Source organism: Myiozetetes cayanensis, unplaced genomic scaffold (assembly GCF_022539395.1).
Source record: "Myiozetetes cayanensis isolate MyiCay16 unplaced genomic scaffold, myiCay2020 scf16, whole genome shotgun sequence".
Classification (NCBI taxonomy): Eukaryota; Metazoa; Chordata; class Aves; order Passeriformes; family Tyrannidae; genus Myiozetetes; species Myiozetetes cayanensis.
Window position 1 is genome coordinate 9,557,715 of NW_026087270.1, and position 13,529 is coordinate 9,571,243.

The 13,529-nt window shown below is 43.9% G+C and overlaps 2 protein-coding genes across 3 annotated transcripts; one reads left to right on the forward strand and one right to left on the reverse strand.

The window, feature by feature from the left end:
* Window positions 1-190: 190 nt before the first annotated feature.
* On the reverse strand, window positions 191-10,420 carry KARS1 (lysyl-tRNA synthetase 1). Of its 2 annotated transcripts, none has more exons than XM_050311575.1 (14): window positions 10,042-10,420; window positions 9,200-9,344; window positions 8,848-9,013; window positions 8,293-8,386; window positions 7,854-8,040; window positions 7,471-7,596; window positions 6,627-6,746; window positions 6,254-6,416; window positions 5,981-6,154; window positions 5,191-5,276; window positions 4,400-4,485; window positions 3,946-4,072; window positions 1,394-1,537; window positions 191-1,126 (listed from the first exon to the last, which is right to left on the reverse strand). In XM_050311575.1, the coding sequence occupies exons 1-14, from the start codon at window positions 10,110-10,112 to the stop codon at window positions 1,040-1,042; spliced, it is 1,776 nt and encodes a 591-aa protein (XP_050167532.1). In that variant the 5' UTR covers window positions 10,113-10,420; the 3' UTR covers window positions 191-1,039. The 2 variants fall into 2 exon arrangements, with proteins under 2 accessions (XP_050167532.1, XP_050167531.1); XM_050311574.1 differs by lacking the exon at window positions 10,042-10,420 and adding an exon at window positions 9,816-9,982.
* On the forward strand, window positions 10,242-12,524 carry TERF2IP (TERF2 interacting protein). Its single transcript, XM_050311577.1, is given in 5 exon segments — window positions 10,242-10,277; window positions 10,279-10,646; window positions 10,648-10,868; window positions 10,959-11,035; window positions 11,608-12,524. Coding segments are annotated over 5 exon segments (1,143 nt in total). The 3' UTR covers window positions 12,049-12,524.
* Window positions 12,525-13,529: the final 1,005 nt, after the last annotated feature.

A 13,529-nucleotide genomic window follows, 5' to 3' on the forward strand; every position in this document is an offset into this window, starting at 1 on the left:
TGGGAGGCTCCCGCGCACGCGCGCAGAGAGCGGGGTCGGAGCAAAGATTCCCCCACCACGGGAATTTCGGCAGCGTCGAGCAGGGGTCCTTTACTGACAGCACTGGGGCGCACCGGGAATAAACCCGTTCTTAAGTGCTCGAACAACACCACAAAAGCAAAACCCTTATCTTTCCACAAGCCATTACACATTCACGCTAAATCGCGCCTAGTCCGCGCCCACTCTTTATTTATCGATGTCATTATTTCACGGTCTCTGCTCCCATCTAGCGTCCTTTTATTACAAGTACAGTCTCTCAGAAACACATCTTCTTAGTCCATAAATAATTCCGTTGTACTGCTTGTATCTTTTCTCTTCGAATGACTTGTCTCACAGCCTTGAACGCTGGATGTTGATTGGTTACTTGTCAGTTCACAGATATATGCTCTTTGCAAAAGTTATGCTCCTTTCCCAGTTCCTGTTATCTAAAAATTAGAAAATTCTCAGCAAGTTAAGCAAAAGCAAAGGTTCTTGTACACAGAACTTTAGCCTAAAATAATTGTACGTTAATTCTTTATTAACTGTTTTCTATTAAAGTGTTAGTAGAAAAAATTAAAATCTTTAAAAAACTTATACTAATAAATTCAAACTTAATTTGGAATATAAAAGATTTAGCAGATAGTGTTTTACGGTTCCCTTTCAGTTGTCTCATTTCCAGCTCATGAAACTGGTTCTTCTGTTCTTCATTCTTGGTTGGGTATCTCACAGCATTGGAGGCTGCTTTCTCATTGGTTACTCCTTTTAAGCAATACAAAACCAAACATACATACTTTTCATGTTCAAACTATGTGTCTTATCTTAAAGGTTATAGGATTCTCAGGCAAATTTCTCAGAAAAAGAAACCTTTCAACAACATTAATCTCAGGCAAGTTTCTCAGGTAAATTAAGCACAGTCAGGTAACAGCATTAACAATCTTTTTCAGGGTGCAAAGAGCATTGCCTTTATTTATGTCTGCGCCACCCCGTGCTCACACAGAGGTGCCCGCAGCGGTCTGGAGCCTCACACAGAGGTGCCTTCGGCGGGGGGCTCAGGCTGTGCCTCCTTCTTGTTGTCCTCTGGCTTCATGGCAGGGAAGAGCAGCACCTCCTGTGAATGGTGACAGCATCAGTACAGCAAGCAGGTCTTGTGAGAGCAGCCCTGGCCTAGCTCAGCCTCCCCAGAGCCAAGCAGGCACAATGAAGCTTTTCCTAGAGGGATTGTGCATCTCCAGGCCCCTCCCACGGCTGCACTGCCTGTCACTGGTCTCCAGGCCCCTCCCACAGCTGCAGTGTTGAGGAGATGGCCAGCTTTGCAGAATCCCATTCCCTGCTCCCCGAGGAGCCTGCAGTAGGCACTGCCACTGCCGATGCTTACCTTGATGTTATTGGAGTCTGTAAGGAACATGGTCAAGCGATCAATTCCCATGCCCCAGCCGGCTGTAGGAGGAAGGCCATACTCCAGTGCGGTGCAGAAGTTTTCATCAATAAACATGGCTTCATCATCACCTGCAGCTTTTGCCTAAATGAGGAAATTAATAGTAAAAGGTGGATTGTACAGAGCTAGATAGCATTACTTTTGCTACCATAAAAGAGGAATACTAGTACTTGTAGCAGCCATGTAGCTGATGAAACCTAAGCTCTGTACAGCTGTGGAAGCAAGTAACAAATGGAGGAACTGTAGCACCTGGACAACTGTGGGGGTCACTTGTACAGATGCTCCCAAAATAGCTCCAGGCTCAGTTCCTTGCTGACCTGTCATTTTCCTTTCTTGGCAAAAGCCCAGGCTCTTCACTTCAGTAAAAAAAGGCTATTTTCAAAGCCATACAGCAGAAGATTGAAACTTACTATCAAGTAAGTTAGTTAACACAAGTCTATTTTACTGACTTTGACAATTGTTTAATCCTCTCAGGCACTATGAAGCGATTAGAGAGTATAAAGGACAGCTTTGTTTCTGCAAACCACAGCATCTGACCTCAATCATTTGGGGACAAGCATGCATTCATGGCTGTGTATACCTAATTAATAACAAAATGAGTTTCAGTCACTCCTTTAAGAGGCCTATTATTTAGAGAAACCTAGTACCATAAATTTGCAAGCTAATAATTTCTAATCTGCAGCTCTGCTCTGCGAGTTGACTTAAAATATTAATAACTCAGTTCAGGACATTAGGCTATTTCTTACACAGCATTCAAACTCTTACTGGACATGAAAATTTATTTAAGAACTTAAAGTATAATGTTGTATGACTGTAGGGTGATAGACCAATTTAAGGCCAGGATGACCGTCCTGATCAGTTATGGTTACAGGGAACACCTCAGCACCTGGAGGGGGCATTCCCAGGAACCCAGTGTCACAAAGAGGGACAAAGAGACCACCATGGCTTCCCGAAAGTCCTCAGCAAAATGGGGAGACTTCTCAGCAACAGAGTGATAGGATTACCAAGGGATGGAGTGTTATGTTAAAAGCATGGCCTTTCTTCACAACATCCTATGGGAACACAGGGAGCTGATCCTAAGGCCTATGTCATCTGTTTATCACCCCAAAAATTATTATTGACTATAGGCACTCAAACTGCTTAAGAAAAAAAATTATAAAAAGAGATCAGACACAAACAAAATTGGGGAGAAGTTCCATCATCTCTGCAGGGGTAACTGACAAGCTGCCCTGTCTTCCTTTGGACACTGTAGGGGTGAGCAACCATTTACTTGGCTTTCTTTACCTTGACCTTGCCTTATACCTTATAGATGACCATCTTTCACCATCTTATCTACTAATTGTACTTTGCTACTTTGCTTTAGAGATACTAATTTTACCTTGCCCTACACCTTGTAACTTACCAGGGATATATCTTACTCAATATTCTTTTTTTTGGTTGTTCTAAATTGTACTTTATTGCTGACTCGTTGTTCATGTTTTGCTTTAAGGTGTGCACTTCCTTATCTTAGTGAATTAAAACGTGTGTTAGTGGGAAGCGGCTATATTCTTTTTTTTTTTTTTTTTTTGCTTTGTGTTAATGAGTGTGTTTAGATTTTGTTCTAGTCTCTGTACATTGGTCTGTCGTGGAGGGGGATTGCTTGAGTTTTGTATTAAGGCTTAGGTAGTTGTATTGTTTTGTAAAGTATGCTTCTGGTTTTTGGGTTTTTTATTAGTTAAGTGCCATCATGCAGTTAAACGTTATCACCAGTGATGTGAACCCTACTGTAGTTTGTCACATACTTATATTAATAAAAGTTATTTTGTGAGTTGCTAGAGTTAACCCGGTTTGTTTGTGGTGCTGGCAGCCTCGTAACTTGTAGGAGAACGTTGCTGAGAAGGTTCTCCATTGCTATTACGTGCCGTCCCCATATCAGAGTATCAGAAGTCCTGTCCATTGCAGTGAATCTGTCTAGCGAAGGGTCTCTTTAGGTGAGGCATGGACAGACTGTTTTGGGCTTTAAAAAGCTTTGGTATTCTGGGGACACTGATAGCCAATAAGAAATATGTTAATACAGGTGGGACAAGAAATCTTTGCACTGCTGCCCCTTTTTACTTGACATATGACTACATAAATACTTAGCTGGGGAAAAATAACTTTCAACCTAGGCAAGACACGGAAAAACACTTTGCTCATTTGCATTTTTCCAGATTAGTACTTTAGGTAGAATAAAAGGGAAGATATTCCAAAACGAAGTTGCACTAAAAAAACCCAATCAACAGCAGTGTTTGGACTTGTTTACCTTACAGAGCAAGGTTCCTTACCTTAGAGAGCAAGGTTCCTTTAAGAAAAATTACATTTTAATGACAGGCTTTCACTTGACTGAGCCAATATGCCTCAAAGTAGTAACTCTTTTCAGCAGTAGGTACTAATGACTGATTTGGAGGAGACACAGGAAATACTCTTTGCTTACATGTCTGTATCATTGATTCACTGTCAGCAAGACATCATACCTTGGCCTGATCCTCAAAGAGCTCCCGCTGTCGGACGGGATCGTTGAGCTCTGTGTACGCATTGCACACTTCCTTCTTCATCACAAAGAGTTCGAAGCGTTCGGTCAGTCCTGCATGGGAGCGATGCCTGAGTGAGGGAGGCAAAACAGTCAAACCTTAAAATTAACATATTTACTGAAGCAAAGAGCACATGCATTACTATGGGGGACTGTGCACACTTGGCACTATCAGCTGTCAAAACTTCAAACTACTAAGCATCGACACACTTTTTCCCTGGATGATGGGTTTCACAGCTCAGGAACCAATCTTGATTTGTGTCAGAATTCGCAAATTAGCACACAACATCAAAATCTCTGTTTTCACAAATGTGAATTCTTTTTTTTTTTTTCTTTTTTATAAAATAGGGGTAGAGGATTTAAAAGAATTACATGCTGACTGTGACTCATACTCTTACCATTTGGCAAGAGGACTCATGACCTGTGGGTGATCACAGATGAATGTAGGGTTGATACATGTGACTTCCAGGAATTCACCAACTAACTGGGAAAATGAAAGTAAAAACAATTACACAGAGTACAAAGAAAAACAATTACACAGAGTACAAAGAAAAACAATTACACAGAGTACAAAAGCAATATCTCTTTCCTAACACTGCCTTCACAAAGCATCCTGATTTCTTCCCTTTGCTACTGAAGGTGGTACCATAAATCTGAAGTTTCCCAAGTAATAATTTCTGATCATGGCAATGTCTTCATTAACTGAGTGGGTGTCTGAGTCAGATAAGAAAAATGACCTAACAAAAACTATATAATAATTCATTTTGCATGTTACAGCAAAGGCCAATAGGAAAAACATCAGAAAAACAGCTGTCAGACAATGTCTGGGTACAAAGGAATACAGCTGACAGAAGTACATGGTAAGTCTACCTGTTTGGTAAGGTACATACAGATACATCTCACAGACAAAACTGACATAAGATAAAGTAGATCTGCTTTAACCACAAGAGACTAGCTATCAAACTAAAATTCCCTAGCACTCAAATTAAGCAGACATAAGTAAACTACGTTTTAGTGTAGACAACACAAAAGATTTTGACACAGCCAATTTTCTCGCTCTAATATGGCAATAGCTGAAATGCACTTCAGCACGTTTTCCCAGGTGCAGCTAAACTTCTTCTCTGAAGAGGCTTCTGTTGATACAGATAAATCCTCAAAGACATTAGGATTATAAAAACAGCACCCTTACTTTGTCAAGAAGCCTGGCTGTTGTCCTGGGAGGTGGACATTCAATGTCTCTCTCTGCACAAAGATTATCAAAGAACTTGCGAGTTTCTGAAATTGTAAACAAAAAATTAGAAAAGCCACCCTAGTAACCATTTTTTGTTCTTACTACATCCTTCAACATGTCATAAGAGTGATTTAGAAAATCTTAATGATAGACATCATGGAGAACCATGAGCTTAAATGTCAATCTACAAAAATAGTGCCTGGCTTTAATAATTTACAGTAAAATATAAGTTATCTTATACTTCAGAAATTTGATACCACCACATGATTGCTGGACATTATTATTGGAAGAAAAAAAAAATCACTAAGAAGTGTATGAATTTGGTTTTTTATGTCTCTTGATTCCAGGAATAAAATGGCACACATGTATATTTCGAAGAAAGTCCATAATAATCATACACCTAAGCTATGACTGCAGGCACAGAAACTCAACTGCACCAAAGACAGAAGAAATAAGTAAAAAGTTGGATCCCTTCAACAGATCAGGAAATCCCTAGATCACACTTCTTGAGTACATCCTTTCACATATACTCAAAGGAAGAGCCAAAAAGAGTCAGATCCTGCCAAAGACTGCAAAGTATTAAGGCTTCTTTCTGGACTCAGGTAAAGTGACAAAACCACAGAGAAGTAATCCCGTCATTAGTACTACCTCAAAAATGCAGCTGACAAACTGCAGGCTCAGAACTTGCTACCTTTTGCACACTTTCTGTTAAGGAAGAATTACAGGACATTCATACTCAGCATCTAACCTTCAGTTTCAAACTGCTCAGTTGGTGGAAATTTCACTCCCAGGGCCTTTTCCAGATCATAGACCATGCTGATTCGCCGGAAGGGAGGTGTAAAATCTATCTCATAGGCCTGTCCATCTGGACCATCTGGATGATAAGTGATCTTGTAACTCCCAGTAATGTGTTTCACCATCCCTACAAAAGGAACTTGGAGTTTAGAAGAAGAGTATGCCACATAATAAGCAATTCTCCCAGAGATTCTTCCTCTTTTGTTATTAATACTGCATACATCACCTGAAAGCAACTTCTCTGTAATGTCCATCAAGTCATGGTAGTCTGCATAAGCCATGTAGAATTCACAAGTTGTGAACTCAGGATTGTGAGTCAAATCGATTCCTTCATTCCGGAACTGCCGCCCAATTTCATATACTCTGTCCAGACCTCCAACCACCAACATCTAAACAAAATGAAATTGTAGTAAATACACTGACTTTTTCAAAAGACTTTAAAGAGAGCTCAAACACACAACTGCAGCACAACCTTACAAATATCATTCAAGATGAGACAAGTCCACTTTTCTTCAAGAATAACTCTCATTTGAGCTACATTTCCTTTTTTAAAACAGTTTGAAGAATACAGACTTAGCCATGAGAGGCTTGCATTCTACCTTATGGTAAAGCTCTGGAGCAATTCTCATATACAAATTCATTTCCAATTCATTGTGGTATGTGATAAATGGTCTTGCCACAGCTCCACCTGGAATTATATTCATCATAGGAGTTTCAATCTGTAAAATAACAACAAAAATTGTCCTGTTTTCATCAGATCTGTTTCCAAAACAGAACTGCACAGATCAACCAAACAAACTGCACCTAGTTTTGATGGCAAATCTTTGTATTTCACTTATTGACATTTCACTACATGAAATAGATGAAAAATATACAAAAACAATTTTGACGTGCACTTCTTTCATGCAGTCAGTAAAAACAATTTACATAATTGATCTGTTGCTATCAAGAGTCGTTCACATTTACTACAAACATGAACCTGCTGTTACCAAAGCCAGGAACAGCGCCATGACATTATCACAAAATCCTCTGTCTACACTGAAGAAAATGAAGGTCAACAAGGTCAAGTGCAAGTTCCTGCACATGGGCAATCCAGTTTGACCCACAGGAAGTAAACCCTGCTTATATCTCCAGCCGCAAAACACCATTTCAGAGATGTTGTTTCCACATAATGTAGTGGAATAAGGAAAAAATAGTTTGGAGTACTACCTTGATAAAAGGTTCCCAAGTCATAACCTCACCAATTGATGAATAGTCTTAACTTCAAAAAGAGAGGAAAGGAATGGCTCTCATTACATTAAACTGATAAAACACACCATGCTAAGCTAATTCTTGTCACTTCTGGAAGTACTTTGCATATGAGCCTGAATATAAAGCACCCTTGAAGCTGAGAAGCTCTGAACACTTTCAGTATTGGGAGAGAAATAAACACTGAAGCCTTACCTCAAGGAAGCCCAACTCATCTAGAAAGCTCCGAAGGTAAGTGATGATCTTTGCACGAGTTATAAATTTCTGCCTCACGTAATCGTTAAGAATTAAATCCAAGTATCTCTGACGATACCTAGTTTCCTGAAAAGAACGTATACCCTTAGAACAAGCTAGACAAAATGTGATGCAAAAGGAAAAAAAAAAATCAAACCAAAACTAATGTTCCTTTTTTGACTGACAACATCAACGGGTACCAAAAGTCATCCATTCAGACCTATCTGTGGCATTCCTGCCCATGGTAGGGGTGTTGGAACTAAACGATCTTTAAGGTCCCTTCCAACTCTAACCCTTCTATGATCTGTGAAATTGCCTCCAAGACTGGCAGGTATGACAAGTACCTTATCTTTGAGGCCAAAATGAAGATGAGGCAACATGTGCAGGCATGGAGACAACAGAGTAATTTCATAAGGAATAATACTCAGTTCCCCTTTCTTTGTTTTCCCAGGATTCCCCTCTACACCAACAATGTCCCCACGACGTAGCTTGTTGTTAACACGGAAATACTCTTCCTCGGATTTGTAAAAGCTGTAATGACAAAACAAATGTAAGCAGGTTTGTTTAAAATTCAATCTTCCAAATGGCCCTCAAGTCTCTCCCAAGACCAAATCCTTAAAAATAAATAAAATTACTCAACAAGGAAGACAACCAAAACATTTAAGAATAATATTATCTGGCTGCCTAAGCCAACCCATAGATGAAATAGAACACTCAGATACAAATCTCTAGGCCCCAAACTACAGTGCTGTTCAGGATGCTACTGGGAATACCTCTCCTTACCTGGAATTTGCCATGACCTGCAACTTGACTCCTTCGCCACGAAGATCATAGAAAATCAGTTTCCCTCCAGAGGCACGCTTTGCATGGATTCGACCTAAATATCAAAGTACGCAGAACATCAGGAAAAGAGTCCCCAGCAGACAGGAAACAGGGACAAAAGCCACAGAATTATCACTTGGACAAAGAATCATCATCTCTGCACTCAGCACCGAGCGGGATTACTGCTGCTGAGTCCAATCTCATGCCACGAGAGCTTCAGGCATGATCCCGGAAGCCCAGGTGGAGCAAAACTGTTGCTGACTGTGAAAGAGAAGCAGTTAAGTCTCAAAGTTAATATCATATGCACTTTGGGTCCTGGAGTTCACATTACAATCTGATCTTCTGGTTGTAAGGGATGCTGCACAGGTCCACCCAGTCTGAAGGGACATGTCTCAAATCATTTAACACTGCTACAGATTTCATGACCGAGTAACAGAGGATCAGCAAAATTCAAAGAGACCAGCCCATCAATAAAAGCAGCTAAGACATATTTCTGTATCCCACAGAAGCCTTTACCTGCCACTCTCACTGTAATGCCTGTCAGGTGATCTCCTGGCTGCAGGTGACTGTACTTGTCTATAAAATCTGAGAGAGATAAGTCTACATGGAACTTGTGGGGATAGGGATCTTCATTGGTGCCCTTCAGCTGCTGGATTGCATGGCTACGAATCTTGAAGTATTGCTGTCACCAGAAACAAACAAAACCAAACGATTTTATTAGAATCTCAAAATATATTACAGGCTGTAAATTAAAATGCAGCTGCCCTTATACAGGAAAAGCCATTTTGTTACTCATGAATAAAAAAATAAAATTTAAGTCAATAAGATTTATTCACAGACAGTAATAAACATGAAGCCAGATGCTCACATTTGGATCCAAGCTTTCCTCATCAGCTCCAGCATTATTCTCAGAAGTCAAGGAAGGCTTATTTAAATCCTTTTCACTTTGCTCTTTCTGCTTTGCCTCTTTTTCAGCTATTTTTCTCTCAGCCTTTAAACGTCTTTTCAGCTCACTGGAAAAGAGAAACCAGATGTAGCAGGTACCTTGATACTTCTACAGGGAAACAATTGTATAGTAAGATTTTAGCAGAATGATACCAAATAACCCCATCACTTCTTTTAATCTGCCCAAAAGTCAAGATGATGCTTAAGCACTTTATTCTTTGAACTCTTTTAGTTCATCTCCTACGACACAATTACTTCGGGAAAGTGAAAGCGAAATGAAACAGGGGAGACAACGCCCAAGCGCCCAGCGACATTCCATTCCCATTTTACTACTATGAGCCTGACAGCCCCACGCTGCATGAAAGTGAAACAAGGCGAAGTTCCCACTGCAGAAGGTCAGAGGAACGTAGGATTCCCGAAGCCGCCTTCGCGGTCCGGCCCGTTTCCCCAGGGCCCTCAAGCTCCTGCCGCGCTCCCGACCCCGCCGTCCGGGACTCCGTGAGGACAGAACCGGTCCGAGCCAGACGCAAAGCACCGACCTGCTTCGGTCATGAAGCGCCTGCCGCCATCGGAGCGCGGGCGCGGCCCTCCAGGCCCAGCCGCGGAGCCGCGCGGCGCCGGGGCTCAGCATGGGGCTCCGCCGGGTGCCTTGGCGGAGACACGCACCGGGTCAGCCGGACACTCGCCTTGCCTTGCCTTGCCTCGCCTTGCCTCACTTTCACCTTCACCTCCCCGGCCCGGCCCCGCCTGCCCGCCCACCCTCACTTTTTGCTGAGGTGCGACTCGGTCTCCGCCGCCTCGCACACGCGCTCCGCCGCTCCCGCCGCTGCCGCCATGTCCCGCTGCCAGCGCCGCCCTTCCGCCCGCCCGGCCCTGCGCGCGGGGTGACGGCGATGGGCCGGCGATGGGCGGGGATGGGGGGCGGGATGGGGGCGATGATGGCGATGGGCGGGCTGGGGACGGCGATGGCGACGGGCGGGCGCGGGGAGTGTTGGCGATGGGCGGGCTGAGGGCGGTGATGGCGATGGGCGGGCGGAGGGAGTGTTGGCGATGGGCCGGCCCGAGGCAGCGATGGCGGGCGGGCGCGGGGCGGCGATGGCAGACGGCGCGGCGGGGGCGGCGCGGTCCCGTTCGCTGTTCCTGTGGGACGACGGGCGCCCGATGCGGTTCTACGTGCGGCCCGGGGTGTCCAAGTTGCGGCTGGCGCCGCTGGTGCTGGCGGGCGGCGGGCGGCTGTGCCGCGTGCAGGAGCCCGGGGCCGTACTCCTGGCGGAGCCCGGCGAGGCGGCTCCCGGCGGGGCCGTCTCCACCGAGTACGTGACGGAGTGCGTGGAGCGCAACGAGCGGCTGCCGATGGAGCCCTTCGTGCTGCCCGCCTGCCGCCCCCGCCGCGGCCGCCGCCGCCCCGCGCTGCCGCCTGTCCTTCACGGAGGCCGAGGACGCGGCGCTGCTGCGGGCGGTGCGCGCCCGGGGCGCGGCGCGGGCGGGCGGGCGAGCGCTGTGGATGGAGCTGGAGCGGAGCGGGCTGACCCGGCACAGCTGGCAGGCCATGCGCGACCGCTTCCTGCGGCACCTGCGGCCGCTGCTCGGGGGTGAGCGCGGGGCACACGGCGGGCAGGGCGCGGGGGGCGGTGGCGGGGCCGGGCCCGGGCCCCGCTGACGGAGCCCGCGTGTTTCCGCAGAGCTCCCGCAGGCGGAGGAGGCCTCGCAGGTCACGGGTCTCTTCGCGGCCAGTAACCGGGAGTTCGATTGCGCGGAGGTGAGTGTGGCCAGCCCAGGCAGCAGCGGTGCCGTGAGCGGCTCGGGGCCGACCCTCCCCGGTGTCCCAGGCGGCAGCACCGCATCATTAACAAGTGAAATGCCTTTGCACCGTGACATCCCTTCTGTGGCTGAACGGGAGCTTCTTGTGAGCTGTCAGCGATGTAGCTTGAGATGGATGGGGCCTCGCTGCTGCAGCTTTTCTTAACTTTGTTTTCTGCCCAAGTTAACATGAGGAGGTTTATGTGATGGGATTGTCACGTTAAAACCTGCGTTGGCAAATAGAAATCATCTTTTCACCTCAGGCATAAAATGTTCCTGCAGCTGCATCAACACTTTTGCTTTTTATGCTCAGTTTGTTCAAAGTCTCCCTTATATTTCATGCCTTTCTATGATCGAGTCTATCTTCATTAACACAGCTTAACTTCAGTCATTGAATTTTACTATGCCTAGTAATTTCTGAGGTTTTTATATACTGTAGAGTCACAGTGGAAGGTAGCTGGTAGCAGTAGTAAAAAAAACTGGCCAGAAAATACCATGTCTAATCGGTGACTCCACTTCTCTTACTCTCAGTCAGAAAGTGACGCTTCAGACGTTTCAGAAGAACTTTCTACACAAGATGGAGGAGGAAGTTCCCCAGGAGAAACAGCATTTGATTTGAAAACTGGACTAGAGGACTCTGCTTTCCCTGACACTCAGTTACAAAGGGAAGAAAGACCAACAAGCACTTGTTCTTCCAATGTGGTGGGAGAAGTAGTAAAAACTATGCAGCACTTCATGGAGAAGTTCAGTGTGGACCTGTTCACTGTTACTCAGGCCTTTCTGAAAAACAGTGGTGAAGTGGAGGCTACTTCAGACTTTCTGCAGATGGGGCAGCGCTTGGATGGCTACCCTGTGTGGAGCAGAGAGGATGATTTAGAATTGCTAAAGGATGATGAACATGTCAGAAATAAATTGATAGCAAAATTTGGAGCTGAAAATGTAGCAAAGCGGATAGCATTTAGGAAGAGTTAGCAAGAGGAGGACAACTGATCTAGGACTGTGGCAAGAACTTTACAGTCATTTCAGAAATGTGATGGAAAATTTTATCAACATTATGAAGTTTCAGAATTTTAATTTTTTTTTAATAAAAGGCCCGTTTTTATCTCTACAGATCGAAGTGTTGCAGCTTCCTTAATCTAGGCAAAGTAACACATGTACCAGACCATATATTCTAGTTGGAAAAAGTACACCAGCTTCCAGGGCCATGTGCAACAGCAGAAGTAGGAGAGACAAGTTAACTAAGAGTGCCCAGAGTTAAGGTATCATCTAAGTTGTGTTTAAGAGAGAACACCCTTGCTAGTATAGAGTCACAATCTGAAAAACTCTGTACTTTTAGCACATTGTGCTCTGGTCACTTAATATTATTTGAAGTGAATCCTATAAATCCGGAGTTCGTTCTTTTGGTGATATTAAATGGGCTGGTAAAAGGAAATTTTTTTTTTCCTAAAGATTTATGTTTTGGGTTTTTTGCTTATTGCACTGTGGCACTCAAGGTGGATTGGGAAATTGCTGATTTTAAGCCAAATTCAGATGATCTTGAAAGTAAGTAACAGTTTGATATAATGAGACTACTATTTCAGAAAACCAGAGAAACACCTGAAACACTGGGGGGTTAACCAATGTAACCAAATAAATGCTAAAACAGCACTATGCAGTGTTTTACTGGACAGGTCATTCCTGCTGCAAAACCACGAATTATTTGGCACATTCATGCTGTTCAGACTGGTTATTTGGTTTGTGTGGAAAGCCAGACAAGCACTTAACAAGGGAGTGCAAGACATCACAGCAAATAAAAGAGTAAGATTTTTTTTAATTAGAAACTTTACCAGCTGGATTTAAAATCGAGGTACTGCTGATGACCAGGTTTGTGAACAGGACATTTGTCACCTCTTGCACCAAAAACCTTCCCATTCTAGGAAGCAGAAGTGAAAGTAATTTTCAAAGCAGTATACTAAGAAAATGTATTATATATTACTTTTATGTCATTTATTTACTGACTGACTGGAAACACTATGAAAGGTTTTTGTTCAGGTAAACATTTGATACACAGCATTGGTTGAGTCCACTGAAGATAAGTATTTATAATAAAACTTAAGCCACTCAAGCACGTTGGTTAACGTAGAGATATAATTAGCAATGTATTGAAAAGACTATTTTTGTTCAAAATCAGGCTTCTTGGCACTTAAAGTAGGAAGCTCTTTACTATAACTTCAATAAGAAGAGGCTTCTGAGACCCCATGCTATTAGCTGCATATGTTAATGTCTATTTTAAAGGTACTTTGAAGAAAAACTGTCTGTGTGCGTCTCTGGCACAGTACAAGTACCACTTCTCTATGTCAGCCTACCTGCCCTGTTGGCATAAACACTGTAAAGGAAAATGCCTTGTTTTCCGTGGACTTAGTATCATGATGCCAGTGCTGCCTGCTCAGCATGGATTTTGTGATTCAAAAACA